Here is a 16,856-nt window from a genome sequence, read left to right as displayed (position 1 = left end):
TGAGTATAATACAAATTCATGCACATAATTTAAGCACCAAAAAAAAATGTAATACTCAAATTCTTAGACCAAAATACTCTAACGTGTACTTCTTAAAGTATATTTAGGGTAGGCCTCAAGGAAGATAAATTTCAGACGCAGTTCTTAACTACAGAGGCATAAACTTGTTATAACAAAGCTACAATACAAACATTAAAGTTTCGTATGTAAAATCTTTAACGAAAATTTTAAAAATTATCAAGCGTAAAAAAAATGAGTCCTGCATTTTAACACTTATATTTTTGTAGAAGTATATTTTAACTCTTTTTTTAGAGAGGTTAATTTTAACACTTATAGTTTTGTAGAGGTTTTTTTTTAAAAATTGTACAATAACTATTGTTCTTAGTCTTTTATTTTCAATTGACTTCTTTACATAAATTATCTAAATTTATTGCATCGTTTTTTAATCGATTTTTTTTTGCAAGTTTCTTTTACTGTCTTTAAAAAAAATAGCACGAATCAATGTCAATACAGACGGCATGACACTCTGTGCTATGTTGTATCTTAACACACAACCACACATTAGCACTCAATTCATACCTATGTGAGATAATGTGACTATATGTATCTGATCACACAACAACATGTTAACACACACTTTATACAAATAAGACTTACTAATTAGCAGTACAACTTCTAATTTCAAACACTCCTTTCATGATATCTTATGTGGCATTTATAGTATTTCATTTGGCAATATTTTATCAAAGCAATATTTTATCTGGCTTACACAATGCAAGTACAGGACTGTAATACTAATGGATATAATATCATATGATAGATATTTTATGCACAGCACCAATTGTATATGGACATAACCAATATTGAATGGACACCGTCAGAATACTGAAATACATGAGCAATATTACACGCATAGCACCAAATGATGAGGGCAATATCTTTTCTTGTATGGGCTTTACGGTATGGTGTATGGGCTTTACGGTATGGTGTATGGCATCACGCTTCAGCCTTTGTATGTAGGACCCGGCAGTGGGGATGGGGTGGCGAGGGGCTCTGCAGGTTACACATTGGTAAGTGTCGCCGTCTTAAAATCTGGAACTGTTTTCTTGTAGATTCTCACAGGTATATCGGAGACATACCTATACCGGAATACTTGTCAATAAGGCTAGATTTGTCAAATTTGGTCGAACTTGTCAATATGGCCAGAATTTGCCAAAACAGCCAGACTTCTCAATATGGCTGAATGTTTTAGTTGGATCAGACTTGTTAAAGTTGACGGACTTGTCAATATGGCAAGACTTGCCAATCTAGGTCTTGTAGGGAAAATCCCGATGATAGATATCTAGGTGAGACTAGTCTATATAGGTGAGACTAGTCTATATTGGTGAGACTCATTTATCTAGGTGAGACTGGTCTATCTAGGTGAGACTGGTCTATCTAGGTGAGACTGGTTTATCTAGGTGAGACTGGTCATTCTAGGTGAGACTGGTCTATCTAGGTGAGACTGGTCTATCTAGGTGAGACTGGTCTATCTAGGTGAGACTGGTCATTCTAGGTGAGACTGGTCTATCTAGGTGAGACTGGTCATTCTAGGTGAGACTGGTCTATCTAGGTGAGACTGGTCTATCTAGGTGAGACAATTCTATCTAGTTGAGACTAGTCTATATAAATGAGACTAGTCTATACAGCTGAGCCTATTCTATCTACGTGAGACTATTATATCTAGGTGAGACAATTCTATCTAGGTGATACTAGCCTATATAGGTGAGACTATCGTATATAGGTTAGACTAGTCTATATAGCTGAGACTATTCTATCTTGGTGAGACTATTCTATCTAGGTGAGCCTATTCTATCTAGGTGAGACTATTCTATCTAGGTGAGACAATTCTATCTGGTTCAGACTAGTCTATATAGGTGAGACAAGTCTATATAGCTGAGACTATTCTATCTAGATTAGACTATTCTATCTAGGTGAGACTATTCTATCTAGGTGAGAGTATCTAGGTGAGACAATTCTATCTAGGTGAGAATATTCTATCTAGGTTAGACTATTCTTTCTAGGTGATACAATTTTATTTAGGTGAGACTAGTCTATATTGGTGAGACTAGTCTATAAAGCTGAGACTAATCAAAATAGGTGAGACTGGTCAGAATTATCTGCCATTTTACACCCAGCTGATTCATCCGTCAATCTAGATTCTTCTAGATCAAGCGGTCAAACTATTTGATATTAGGTAATTGACCCAGACCCAGGCATTGTTTCTTTCAGACATTTTTCTTCGAGGGAGGGGTGCACTTGAAAATATTGGGGGAGGGGGGCGAGTACTACATTTCCCGCTAGGGGGGGGGGGCTTGGACACTGGTAAAAGTATATATTGTCAATATGAATTTTCGTTCGTTCGGGAAGGCGGGGGGCGGTAGACGTTCTTCGAGGCGGAGTCCCCCTCCCAGAAGAGATGCCTGGAAGAAACTCTGGACCCAGGACCCGAGCAGTAGGGTAACGCCGACCTGAAGACTCCACCCAGCTCTCTCTCCCACAAGTTCCCTGTCGTGGCCCTCGCGGCCTCCTCAGTCCCCGATCCCGATCCAGTTGGGCGGGAAAAAGTCCGTGGCCTCGAACATCCGGCTCCTCTCCGAGCCCTCCCTGAACTGTCGGGTGTAGTAGATGACGTCACCGCCGACGTCACCGCTGACGAACCAGCCTGCCCACCAGCCGAAGGTTCCGACGGACATGATCACGTGACGGCACATCGTCAACACGCGCATATGTACCTGGCAAGGGGGAGACAGAAAGTAATCTTGATCATTAGTCGCTATTTACTTAACAATAGGGCTGGTAAGTAGGTCACCAACCAGTTCTACGGCTCATGCAGGTTTTATTGAGCCGTAGAACTGGTTGGTGACCTACTTACTAGCCCTATTCTTTATAATTTAATCACAAATCAGTCGGAAATCTCTTTTTACTTTGTCACTATATCGTCGCTGATAAGACTGAAATCATTTCTCATTTAGTCGCTAATTAATCGGCTATTTTTTTGCAATGGCTATTTGCTCCTATTGATCGACCTGCCTTGTTAATTAGTCATTAATGAGTTGTAAATAAGAAGTTTAAACAGTGGCCTTTAAAGGCTTTACTTAGTTCCTGACTAATTGCTAATTAGACTCCAAAAAGTCGCCAATTAGTCGCCAATGAGTCGCTTATTCGTCTTTACTTGATCGTTTTACAGGGGCATGAGGCAGCATGATATACTTGACATAATCAACGCCTACATCCCCCCACCCCCATCCCCGGGGAAAACAAAGAGCAAAGCACCTATCCCCACCCCCTCCCCACCGCCGGGGCAACAAGCAGCAGCTGGCACTGTCAACACATACCTCCCCCCCCTCGTGTAACAATACAACCCTAACACTATCAACACTTACCCCCGGGGGGTAACAGTACAACCCTAACACCATCAACACCTACCTCCGCTATGGCAGGAGGCAGGAGGACCACCCTGGCACCGTCCACCAGCGTCGTCTGGCACCACGATCGGTCATCCGTGGCGACGAGAAACACCACGTTCTTGTACTTGGCCTCCATCCAATCAAAAGCCTTCCGGAAGTACGTGTCAGAGGCCACGAGGTCACCGCTCCCCATATCCTTGCCGTACGTCTTATCCCTCCTACGCACATGCACGCCAATAGGAATCCTATCCCCAATGACGTCTTTCAAACTCTCTAAACAATCGCTCGCTAGTTTAGTTACCCAGTCGAGAAAAACAAACTCTTTCTTAATCTCCTCGGTTATATTTTGGAAATACTTAAACGACTGTAAATATCCGTTAAAATGTATATCCCCGGATGTTAGGTTTAATAAAGTCGTATCGAATTTCCCGAAACTGTGTTCCAAAACGACCGTCCATTTTCTGGACACGTCGAAGGACATGACGTGAGTGACCTTGAAGAATTTGGCGACTCTGAAGTGGGGTTGGATAAACGGGATTTTCCGATTTCTCCTGGCCAGGCCTAGGAGCCCTGCGTACTGGAACATGTTGTTCCCGAGCTGACCCATCTCGTCGCAGGCGATGTAGCCCGTCAGGGGCGCTAGGGTGCTGGGCGCTTCCTTCGGAGGCGCGCCCGTGGTGGGTGCGTGTATGGAGGGTGCGCCCGTGATCGGTGCGTGTATGGAGGGTGCGCCCGTGATGGGTGCGTGTATGGAGGGTGCGCCCGTGATGGGTGCGTGTATGGAGGGTGCGCCCGTGATGGGTGCGAGTATGGAGTGTGCACCCGTGGTGGGCGTTTCGAAGTTAGGCACCCTCGAACTAATGACGGCAAGTTGGTTGTAGACTTTAGCTGGAGGTTCGTGTTTGCTGGTTCTACTGTAGTAGTAGCCAGTGAAGGCTGCAAAAATAAATTATTATTACAATGTGACAACAGCTGTCGACAGAATAAATAAATTAATCAAACATGTCTAATATCAACTGATCGTCTTTAATCCAGCATACATTGTTACATTAATATCACACAGTATTACTAATCAATACTGGGTCTGTGACGCGACCTGGCCAGTTATAGAATTTAAATTAACATATTTTTGTCTTATTTTCAATTAAAATGTAACCCAAAGACTAAACTGTACCAAATTTATGAATATGAGCAATAAATTAAAAAAAATTATATTTCATTCGAACTTTCTGTTTATTATATTTTTTAAACCAGTTTGTTCTAAAAGTGATAAAAAATATATTTTAGATTAGGAAAATATTCCAGTTTAGAAACTATTTTTTTTTAATTGCTTGAATATTTTAGAGATAAAACCACTTACATATGAAGCACACTGTGACGACCAGCAGTGTAAGAACGAAGAACCTCTGTAGTATCTTCAACATTCTCTACATCCGGTGTCCGCCACTGGTCAAGGGGTCGCTTGTGGACGGATAGGGTCAAGGTCGGTCCTGTTGGAGGTAAAGAACGATGGGGGATCTAACTGAAGAATAAAACGTTAAATAAAGCGTCTCAAAACGTTTATTTGACACTGAATCAACATAGAACAGGTCGATTGAGAAAAATTGAAACGGGTGGGTTTGTGCAATTTATACAAAGCGTTCAAACATACACATATAGATACAGGGGGTGGGGTTACATTAATTCCTAGGTACAAATACACGGTCATACACGGAAACGCTACGTCTGTTGTTGAGGGCATGTAAGTCGAAAGCTAAGCATTCAACCGTGACTTGGGGTGCTAGAGGAGACGGAGCTATTGGGGGGGGGGGGGTACCGTGTGGAACTATAGACCATCATACAGACGTTTATATACTAGGGCTGGAGAGAGGGGAAGGCAAAGACGCCACTGGATGGATGGCATCAAGGATTGGACGCCACTGGATGGATGACATCAAGGACTGGACGCCACTGGATGGATGACATCAAGGACTGGACGCCACTGCATGGATGACATCAAGGATTGGACGCCAATGGATGGATGACATCAAGGATTGGACGCCACTGGATGGATGACATCAAGGATTGGACGCCAATGGATGGATGGCATCAAGGATTGGACGCCAATGGATGGATGACATCAAGGATTGGACGCCAATGGATGGATGACATCAAGGATTGGACGCCAATGGATGGATGACATCAAGGATTGGACGGGGTTGCCCGTTTCAGAACAAATCAAAGTGGCAGAGGACCGAGATGGATGGCGGAGAATTATATGATCAACTGTGGTGCCCCGACCACCCCGAAAAGGGTAAAGCTATGGTGATATACATACACACACACGCACTATATATATATATATATATATATATATATATATATATATATATATATATATATATATATATATATATATAGTTATTGTCCCATATGTTCAGGGACAATAGACCGGGGGAAAGATGAGATACAAAAGCCGTTGAAGAAAAGGCACTAGTGAGTTAAAGTGTTATCCACAACATGGGTGAGTTAAAGTGTTATCCACAACATGGGTGAGTTAAAGTGTTATCCACAATATGGATGAGTTAAAGTGGTTATCCACAACATAAATAAGTTTAAGTGGTATCCACAAAATGGATGAATTAGAGTGTTATGAACAAAATGGATGAGTTTAAAGTGTTATCCACAATACATCCTAGTAAAAATTAAAAACTAAAAGGAGAAGGCACACCCAAAGTTGACACCTTTCTGCATGACTATTTATATACCCACTTACCGTACTACAAGGGCGGGCTACTCCAAACAACATTTCTAGTTGACCTCACGTAAACAAATGAGAGAACAAGCAAGTATCAGATCGTCCCCTGGTTCAAGACTTATAGACAAGTGGTTTATGTTGACACTGAGGGGTGGGGGGGGGGATAAAACACAAAGGGACGTGGCAGGTTTATGATAGGTAATGGTTTTGTTGTTTGTGGCAGTCGGATGTGACGTCAGCCCCATGATTGGGCATGCGCAGTCGTGGGGTAATCTGAGGGTGACAGGCTGTTACAGAAATGTTACAAATGTAACAGGTGTAAGTCTGGTAAAAGGTGGGATAGCTAGTTGTGTGACGTCAGGTTTGAAACGTCGCGAAATGATTGGTCACTAGAGGGGATGGGGTTGGGGGTTGGTTGGTAGAGTGGCACCATACTGGCAAGTAGACTTAGAGTTAGGTAGAGTGGCATTATACTGGCAAGTAGACTTAGATGTAGGTTGGTTGGTAGGGTGGCACTATACTGGAAAGTAGATTTATAGGTAGTTAGAGTGTCCTTATACTAGTAAGTAGACTTAGATGTAGGTTGGTTCGCAGAGAGTCAGTACATTGGCGAGTGCGCTGGCCAGTAGAGTCGATATACTAACACTCTACTTGCCAGTGTGGTTCGATCATGGCTAAACAAAGGACAGAAAGTCTGTTGATGTAATATGAACAACAGAGATATATAGAGATGACTAAAACAGAAGTTAAACGTCTACGTTGAAAAAATACCCCGATAATGGCAAAGATACCACTTACCAAAAGTTAATGAAAACAACCCACCCTCACTGCTTGTGTTGACAACATGCCTTTGACTATTACACCACAATATCCAATTTAAAAAAAAATAATTAAAGAAATACTTTGAGAAAAATGAATATAAAATCCTTCTAAAGTTGTAGTTTTGTTCTACTCCTTATGCCTCTACATTTCATTTCTACATCCAATGCACCGTTAACGATTATTGTATTTCTTTTATACGGAGCCTTATGTCAAGTCTACTTATGTCCCTCTCAATCTCGACAGTGGCGAATTTAGTTACATAAGTTCTTGCAGATGTTACACATATATCATTCATATATACTCATCCGCCTGTAGATGTAGCTTCACACACAGTTTTTAATACCAATCACACATATGTTACACACGGTGCATTCGACTGTCACCTGGGATGCTATAGGGGGAGTGGGGGGGGGTGTAGGGAAGCGGTACATATAATAAATGTGTTTCCTTCAATCAAGTAGGACCATGTCTAATAATGTATCAAAGCCTTGATTTATGGATTACCAGTGGGTATGATTGCCGTTCTACAGCTAAATTAATAAGTAAAACAGGGTCATCTGTTTCTATACACACAGTTGATTAGACCAACAAAAAAAAAACAATAGCCTTATATTATTGAACACACATTACAGAAAAAAGAAGGTTTATTGGTTTGAAATTGTGTATTGCCTGTATAACTGTATACATGTACACATTTATACATATAATATATATATATATATATATATATATATATATATATATATATATATATATATATATATATATATATATATATATATATATATATATATATATATACATATATGTGTACACATAAGGATGTGTGTGTGTGTGTTTGTATGTATGTAGACAATTCCCACGATTGTACGCTAGCTACAATCTGTGATATTCGCACAATACCTCAATGTTTAGACCATAAAGGACTACATTAACTAATCCTAGTTTAACGAAGAAAAACTGTCCGTGATCCAAACTTAACGGTTGAAAAGATTCCAGTCCTTAGGAATTGAGATTCAAGAAAAACGATTATTCCAATCTTAGCCCAGGTGTTTAATGTGCAACCAATTGAAAAACCTTTCCCCCGACAAAAGTACCCGACAATCCTAATAGACAAAGCTACCAGACAAACCTATCCGACAAACCTACCAAACAAACCTACCAGACAAACCTACCAGACAAACCTACCCGACAAACTTGCCCGACAAACCTACCCGACAATCCTAATAGACAAACCTACCAGACAAACCTATCCGACAAATCTACCAAACAAACCTACCAGACAAACCTACCCGACAAACCTACCAGATAAACCTACATCAATGCTTTGTATTTTTGCTACTTTTTAAAATGTATATGTTTGTTATGGTTCGTCTGTTAAGTGCTGTTTTCTTATTTTAAATAATGTCGTATTACACATAATAAACATATAAATATATGGGATAAATAGTGGGATTTTTTTTATCCTCCCCATGTGGGTCAATGTCACATTTTTATAGTTGTGTGTAGTGTACTTGTGCTTTAGTTGTCATGTGGTCTAGTTCGTGTGTGATGTAGTACTTGTGTGGACTAGTACTTTGTGGTATTGTACTCGTGTTGTAAATTTTGGGTTGTGTTCTGTTACCACAATCAAGTAATAAATAAAGCAGTGCATCAAAAATTCAAAATTCAAAATTGTCTACCGCCCCCCCCCCCATCCTTCCGGAAGATTTAGTTCTCCCACCGAAAGTATCAAGTGCCCCCCCAACCCCCACCCCCTGGAGAAAAGAGTCTGGAAGAAACACTGGAAAGAGACCCACGCTTTTCTGTATAGGGGTCGTCCATAAATGACGTCACACTCGTAGGGGGGTGGGGGGGGGTCCGTAATTTTGTGACGGTGTGTGATAAGGGGGGGGGGGTTCAGATTGCTGCGACGTCACACTTTTGCATTATAAAAAAGCAATGTTAGAAAACGAATTTTAGATGTGATTTTGCGTTTTAGAAAACTGTTTTAATAAATTGTAATAACAATTAATTAAAATACTCTATTTTGACAGAGTTCAGGCAAGATTTTAGAAAAAAATAGCTGTTAAAAATAAATTCAACTGCAATTTTGAGGGGGGGGGGGTTGTAGGTTGAGGTGTGACGTCATTGTAGGGGGAGGGGTCTGGCTTTTTGTGACGACGTGTGACGGAGGGGAGGGAGTGAGGTAAAAATCGTCAAAATAAGCGTGACGTCATTTATGGATGACCCCATAGTTATTTAAACAATAGTGTATTAAAATACATTTAATGACAATATTTTGTTTTTCTCTCCTTGTTAGTGCATTATTACATAAAGCTTGTTATTATAACGTTTTTTTATGCAATTTTTTCAGACCTTTCAAATTGTTTATACAATAGACTTGCATGACTAAAACGATGGCGCACCAAATAAACATGATAATGCGCGTATAATTGTGCGGAAGATTAATTAGTTATCCAATTAAGTATAATTTGATTACAGGTGGCATTGTCTTCATGTCTTGACCCACATTTCAATCTTTGACGACAGACAAAAGCACGACAGAAAGACAAACAGAGGAAGCAAGTTAATTAAAAGCTTGGAATAAAAGCTTGTAAAAATAAAGAACAAAGACAGTTCGCCCGAGAATCAGTACATCGGTTTCAACTAGATAGTTATAATTAAATGGTTCATGGTTCATGGTTCAAGTAAAATCACAGCGTCGTTCACAATAAATTAAATTTACATTTCAAGTTTCATATAGACATCAACAACAATGTTCACAATACACAAAAACTCAAATTTCAAATATAAAGCAACAACATTGCATGTACGTAATTGAATTCACAACAGTCTTCACAATACATAATATTCACATTTCAAGTTCCAAATATACATCAGCCACGTTGTATATACGTTATTGGATTCATATGTCTTCATAGTATATAATATTCACATGCTTAATTTCAAATATTCACCAACACTGTGTATACCAGATAGTAAACTGTAAACTTTCACCCTGTAGCCTGACAAGACCGTTATTGTTTATGTTTTAAGTTTTAAGCTTGAAATTTTTTACACATTTTGTATGGAAACATATTGCAAGAAACATTTGTCCTACAGGCGCACTGCCCTGACTGCAATCATGCTTGAGTATAATACAAATGCATGCACACAATTAAAACACCAAGAAAAATGTAATACTCAAATTCTTAGTCCAAAATATTCTAACGTAAGTAACCTTATACTTTTTAAAGTATATTTTAGTGTACGCCTCCAGGAAGATGAATTGCGGACGCCGTTCTTAACTATAGATGCATAAACTGCTTATAACAAAGCTACAATATAAACAAACATTAAAGTTTCATATGTAAAATCTTTAACCAAAATTTTAACAATTATCAAGCGTATACAAAACGAGATCTGCATTTTAACACTTATATTTTGGTAGAAGTATATTTGAACTCGTATTATTTTAGAGATACATTTTAACCCTTATATTTCTGGAGTGGTGTTTTATTTTAACTGTACAATAAGTATTGCACTCAGTCTATATTTTCATGTGTCTTCTTTACACAAATTATCTAAATTTATTGCATAGTTTAAAAATATTATTTATTATTTTTTTGCAAGTTCCTTTCAATCGTTTAAAAAAATAGCCCGAATCAATGTCAATACCGACGGCATGACTCTCTGGGCTATGTGTGTCTTATCACACAACCACACGTTAGCAAACTTAACACACAATTCACACATATATGATTATTTGTATCACATCATACAACATCACATTAGCACACTTTACACAAATAAGACTTACTAATTAGCAGTCCAACTTCTAATTTCAAACACCTCTTCCATGATTTCTTATGTGGCATTTATAATATTTCATTTGGCAATATTTTTATCTAGCTAACAAGTACAGGACAGTAATACTAATGGATATAATATCATATGATACATATTTTATGCACAGCACCAATTGTATATGGACATAACCAATATTGAATGGACACCGTTAGAATACTGAAATACATGAGCAATATTACACGCATAGCACCAAATAATGAGGGCAATATCTTTTCTTGTATGGGCTTTACGGTATGGTGTATGGGCTTTACGGTATGGTGTATGGGCTTTACGGTATGGTGTATGGGCTTTACGGTATGGTGTATGGGCTTTACGGTATGGTGTATGGGCTTTACGGTATGGTGTATGGCATCACGCTTCAGCCATTTATGTAGGACCCGGGGGTGGGGATGGGGTGGCGAGGGGCTCTGCAGGTTGCACATTGGTAAGTGACGCCGTCTTATAATCTGGAACTGTTTTCTTGTAGATTCTCACAGGTATATCGGAGACATACCTACACCGGAATACTTGTCAATAAGGCTAGATTAGTCAAGTTTGGCCGAACTTGTCAAAATGACCGATTTGTCAAAACAGCCAGACTTCTCAATGTGGCTGAATGTTTTAGTTGGATCAGACTTGTCAAAGTTGCCGGACTTGTCAATATGGCAAGACTTGCCCATCTAGGTCCTGTAGGGAAAATCCCGATGCTAGATATCTAGGTGAGACTATTCTATCTAGGTGAGACTATTATATCTAGGTGAGACTATTCTATCTCGGTGAGACTAGTCTATGTAAGTGAGACTAGTCTATATAACTGAGCCTATTCTATCTAGGTGAGACTATTCAATCTAGGTGAGACAATTCTATCTAGGTGAGAATATTCTATCTAGTTGAGACTATTCTGTCTTGGTGAGACTATTCTATATAGGGGAGACAAGTCTATATAGCTGAGACTAGTCTATGTAGGTGAGACTGGTCAGACTTATCTGCCATTTTACACCCATCTGATTCATCCGTCAATCTAAATCAAGCGGTCAAGCGATTTAATATTAGGTAATAGACCCAGACCCAGGCAGTTTTTCTTTCAGACATTATTCTTCGGGGGAGGAATGCACTTGAAAATATGGGGGGGGGGGGGGGGGGGCGAGTACTACATTTCCCGCTGGGGGGGGGGGTGGGGGGGGGGGCTTGGACACTGGTAAAAGTATATATTTTCTATATGAATTATCGTTCGTTCGGGAGGGGGGGGGGGCGTTAGACGTTCTTCGAGGCGGAGTCCACCCCTCCCCCCCCCCCCCAGAAGAGATGCCTGGAAGAAACTGGAACCAGGACACGAGCTGTAGGGTAACGCCGACCTGAAGACTCCATACAGCTCTCTCTCCCACAAGTTCCCTGTCGTGGCCCTCGCGGCCTCCTCAGTCCCCGATCCCGATCCAGTGGGGCGGGAAAAAGTCCGTGGCCTCAAACATCCGGCTCCTCTCCGAGCCCTCCCTCACCTGCCGGGTGTAGTAGATGACGTCACCGCCGACGAACCAGCCTGCCCACCAGCCAAAGGTCCCGACGGACATGATCACGTGACGGCACATCGTCAGCACACGCAGGTGTACCTAGGGGGGGGGGAGTGACAGAAAGTAATTTTGATCATTAGTGACTAATTAGTTCCTTGCTAATTAGTTGCTATTTACTAGGCAATAGGGCTGGTAAGTAGGTCACCAACCAGTTCTATGGCTCATGCAGGTTTTATTGAGCCGTAGAACCGGTTGGTGACCTACTTACCAGCCCTATTCTTTTTAACTTAATCGCAAATCAGTCGGAAATCTCTTTTTATTTAGTCACTTTATAGTTGCTAATAAGTCTGCAATCATTTGTCATTAAATCGCTATTTAATCGGCTATTCTTTTTTGTAACGGCTATTTACTCCTAATAGTCGACCTGCCTTGTTAATTAGTTATTAATGAGTTGTAAATAAGAAGTTTAAACAGTGGCCCTTAAAAGCTTTATGTTGTTCCTGATTAATCGCTAATTAGAATTCAATTAGTCGCCAATGAGTCGCTTATTAATCTTTACTTGATCGTTTCACATGGGCAGGACATACTTGACATAATCAACGCCCACCTCCCCCCCCCACATACACATACACACAAACACATCCCCGGGGGTCACAGGCAAAAGCATAACCTTTGCGCCGTCAACACCCAGCTATGACACCGTCTACACCTACCCCCCCCCCGCCCCGTGTAACAGTACAACCCTAACACTATCAACACCTACCCTCCTCCCCTCCGGTGTAACAATACAACCCTAACACCATCAACACCTACCCCAGGGGGTAACAGTACCACCCTAACACCATCAATACCTACCCACCCTCCGGGGTAACAGCACAACCCTAAAACCATCAACACCTACCCTCCCCCCTCCGGTGTAACAGTACCACCCTAACACCATCAATACCTACCCCTCCCCGGGATAAAAGTACAACCCTAACACTATCAACATCTACCCTCCCCCACTGTGTAACAATACAACCTAACACCATCAACACGTACCACCTGGGGTAACAGTACAACCCTAACACCATCAACACCTACCACCCGGGGTAACAGTACAACCCTAACACCATCAACACCTACCACCCGGGGTAACAGTACAACCCTAACACCATCAACACCTACCACCCTGGGTAACAGTACAACCCTAACACCATCAACACCTACCCCAGGGGGTAACAGTACCACCCTAACACCATCAACACCTACCCTCCCCCTCCGGTGTAACAATACAACCCTAACACTATCAACATCTACCCTCCCCCACTGTGTAACAATACAACCCTAACACCATCAACACCTACCCCCCCCGGGTGTAACAATACAACCCTAACACCATCAACACCTACCTCTGCTATGGCAACAGGCAACAGGACAACCCTGGCACCGTCCACGAGCGTAGTCTGGCACCACGATCGGTCATCCGTGGCGACGAGAAACACCACGTTCTTGTACTTGGCCTCCATCCAATCAAAAGCCTTCCGGAAGTACGTGTCAGGTGCCACGAGGTCACCGCTCCCCATATCCTTGCCGTACGTCTTATCCATCCTCCTCACATGCACGCCAATAGGAATCCTATCCCCAATGACGTCTTTCAAACTCTCTAAGCAATCGCTCGCTAGTTTTGTTATCCAATCGTGAAAAACAAACTCTTTCTTAATCTCCTCGGTTATATTTTGGAAATACTTAAACGACTGTAAATATCCATTAAAATGTATATCCCCGGATGTTAGGTTTAATAAAGTCGTATCGAATTTTCCGTAACTGTGTTCAAAAACGACCGTCCATTTTCTGGACACGTCGAAGGGCATGACGTGAGTGACTTTGAAGGCTTTGGTGATTCTAAACTGGGGTTGGATGAACGGGATTTTCCGATTTCTCCTGGCCAGGCCTAGGAGCCCTGCGTACTGGAACATGTTGTTCCCGAGCTGACCCATCTCGTCGCAGGCGATGTACTCCGTCAGGGGCGATAGGGTGCTGGGCGCTTCCTTCGGGGGCGCGCCCGTGGTGGGTGCGTGTATGGAGGGTGCGCCCGTGGTGGGCGTTTCGATGTTAGGCGCCCTCGAAGTAGTGACGGCAAGTTGGTTGTAGACTTTAGCTGGAGGTTCGTGTTTGCTGGTTCTACTGTAGTAGTAGCCAGTGAAGGCTGGAAAAAATAAATTATTATTACAATATGATAACAGCTGTTGATAGAATAAATAAATTAATCAAACGTGTCTAATATCAACTGATCGTCTTTAATCCAGCATACATTGTTACATTAATATCGCACAGTATTACCAATCAATACTACCACTATGACGCGACCTGTGAAGTTATAGAATTTAACTTATTTTTGTCTTATTTGAAAAACGTGGGGCGCCGAAGTAAACGTTTTTTATCGGTCATTGTTAATATAAGATGTAAAAGTTATATTACTATTGAATAGATAATACTGTGGAGTTTTAATAGGGAGCCCCACGTTTTTCATTTTTTGTTATAATGCGCACACAGTTTGCGATCGCTTATAGTAGAGTGATCGCTTGCATTATTGTGATGTATAGCATTTATTTTCTACTTTTTAGTTCAAACAGAAAACGTGGGTTTTTTTTAAAAAAAATTAATGATAATTATTTTCTACTTTTTAGTCTTTGTCTGTTTGTTTGCATTCAAATCTTGCTATCGATTTTATCTTCTCGCATTTAGTTTTTATTTTGGGTAAACGAAGACAAACAGTCACAAAGGACGAACACAAAGATAAAAGGGGCTTATACCAGGTATGACACGCTTATTATTCAGGATCAGCTGGAGGTTCGTGTCGACGCAATCTTTCCATCTCCTGTAGACATTCCTCATTGCAGGGTTTTTTTCCTGTTAGCTTGCTGCAATCCAATTCCACAATGCGTACGCCTTCGAGTGATCGTACTCGACTGAGCGCAACAAACGCCTGGCCCGTTTCAAAAAGCGCTGGTCCTAAAAAGACAACTGCGTGATCAACTGTGCAGCTTTGCATTTTATGCACTGTGCATGCCCAGCATAGAATTATGGGCAGTTGTCTTCGCTCGACTTTTCCATAATTCACTTTTCCATCAAATTCTACGCATCTCGGGTCAATCCGATGGATTCCATCTGGCCCAAAGTCAATGCTTAAGTCGGGAATGTCTTTATCAATCTGGTCGCGTCTGAAATTAGGCCAATGAATTTCTGTAATGTTGCCGATTAACCAGTCCCTTTTCAACGATGATGTTCGCTCTCAACATCACTTTAGCGCCGAGGAATATTTCCATTTCCTTTTGCAATCCTCCAGTCTCAATCGCACGAGCAGTAGCATGACGCATTCTATCTTTTGCTTTACGAGAGACACTTTGTTCTTCTGTTTCCATCGCTAAAGCAGCAGATTTTCGGTTTCGATCTTTTTCAAGCTTCTTTAGATACTCACTTTCTTCCATAATTTTTGGTTGTTTAGGAGGATTTTCCAATCTGTATCCTGCATTGCGCTTCTCCTGATACTTCTGGCGTGCCTTTTCCAATCGGCGTTTCTTCTGTGTTGCCGTTTCTTTCACCATTTTGCCCTCGCGTGCAAACTATTCGACCATCAACATTCTACTTCCGGATCAGTCAGATTTGCATAGGTTTGTACACAAACACCGCGTGACCACTACTCAGCCAATCGCGTGCTCGCTCCTTCATGTTTCATTTGTTTTTCAGTAAGCCAGAAGAGGGAAAGTACCGAACCTTGTTTTTATCAAATTACAATTACTAGGTTATGTCCTTTTTTTGTACAAATCAATAGGAGTCTAAAATGATCAATAACATTTTTCCATGGATCAATTTAGTAATAATAATAATTGAATATTGTATTGTCATCGGAAACAAAGCTTCCCTGAAAATTTCAGCTAACTGGGAAGTGCCCGAAATTTCGATCGCAAGATTTGATGGAAAGACAAACAGACGCGAAAGCAAGTTAAAGAAAACGTGGGAAAATGATCCAGTTTTAAAAGCATTTAATTTTTTGTTTGTTTGCTTAAGTATTGAAGAGTTGTAACTACTTACATATGAAGCAAACTGTGACAATAAGCAGTGCAAGAACGTAGAGCTTCCGTAGTATCTTCAACATCCTCTACATCCGGTGTCCGCCACTGGTCAAGGGGTTGCTTGGGGACGGATGGGGTCAAGGTCAGTCCTGTTGGATGGGGATCTAACTGTAGAAGCAGACGAGAAATAAAGCGTCTCCACACGTTTACCTGACACTGAATCAACATAGAACAGGTCGATTGTGAAAAGTTGTAACGGGCGTGTTTATGCAAATTATATAAAGCGTTCAAACATACACATATAGACACACAGAATGTGTGATTGCATTAATTCCTAGGTACACATACACGGTCATACACGGGAGCGCTACGTCTGTTGTTGAGGGCAGGAAAGTCAAAAGGTAAGCATTCAACCGTGACTTGGGGTATTAGAGGAGACGGAGCTATTTGTGGG

The 16,856-nt window shown here is 41.1% G+C and overlaps 2 protein-coding genes across 2 annotated transcripts; both read right to left on the bottom strand.

The window, feature by feature from the left end:
- Window positions 1-2,493: 2,493 nt before the first annotated feature.
- Window positions 2,494-4,873, bottom strand: LOC131927528 (galactoside alpha-(1,2)-fucosyltransferase 2-like). Its single transcript, XM_059283221.1, has 3 exons — window positions 4,810-4,873; window positions 3,469-4,385; window positions 2,494-2,774 (listed from the first exon to the last, which is right to left on the bottom strand). The coding sequence occupies exons 1-3, from the start codon at window positions 4,871-4,873 to the stop codon at window positions 2,571-2,573; spliced, it is 1,185 nt and encodes a 394-aa protein (XP_059139204.1). The 3' UTR covers window positions 2,494-2,570.
- A 7,381-nt stretch (window positions 4,874-12,254) lies between these two features.
- LOC131927527 (galactoside alpha-(1,2)-fucosyltransferase 2-like) lies at window positions 12,255-15,224 on the bottom strand. Its single transcript, XM_059283220.1, has 3 exons — window positions 15,143-15,224; window positions 13,739-14,535; window positions 12,255-12,446 (listed from the first exon to the last, which is right to left on the bottom strand). The coding sequence occupies exons 1-3, from the start codon at window positions 15,222-15,224 to the stop codon at window positions 12,255-12,257; spliced, it is 1,071 nt and encodes a 356-aa protein (XP_059139203.1).
- Between the last annotated feature and the right edge of the window lie 1,632 nt (window positions 15,225-16,856).

This window comes from Physella acuta, unplaced genomic scaffold, assembly GCF_028476545.2.
Source record: "Physella acuta isolate Inbredline_101_S28 unplaced genomic scaffold, ASM2847654v3 ptg001414l, whole genome shotgun sequence".
In the NCBI taxonomy this organism is placed as follows: Eukaryota; Metazoa; Mollusca; class Gastropoda; family Physidae; genus Physella; species Physella acuta.
Note: the sequence above shows the minus strand (reverse complement) of the source record. Positions and strands in the feature narration are given on the sequence as shown.

What these genes read in the sequence shown, in the direction of transcription:
- LOC131927528 (XM_059283221.1), bottom strand. Translation starts at nt 4,873, where the DNA reads ATGTTGAAGATACTACAGAGGTTCTTCGTTCTTACACTGCTGGTCGTC. An exon ending in CGTCACAGTGTGCTTCATAT is followed by an intron (nt 4,386 to 4,809) that starts GTAAGTGGTTTT and finishes TTATTTTTGCAG; the next exon opens with CCTTCACTGGCTACTACTAC. An exon ending in TGCCTCCTGCCATAGCGGAG is followed by an intron (nt 2,775 to 3,468) that starts GTAGGTGTTGAT and finishes CCCCCTTGCCAG; the next exon opens with GTACATATGCGCGTGTTGAC.
- LOC131927527 (XM_059283220.1), bottom strand. Translation starts at nt 15,224, where the DNA reads ATGAGGAATGTCTACAGGAGATGGAAAGATTGCGTCGACACGAACCTC. An exon ending in TAATAAGCGTGTCATACCTG is followed by an intron (nt 14,536 to 15,142) that starts GTATAAGCCCCT and finishes TATTTTTTCCAG; the next exon opens with CCTTCACTGGCTACTACTAC. An exon ending in TGCCTGTTGCCATAGCAGAG is followed by an intron (nt 12,447 to 13,738) that starts GTAGGTGTTGAT and finishes CCCCCCCCCTAG; the next exon opens with GTACACCTGCGTGTGCTGAC.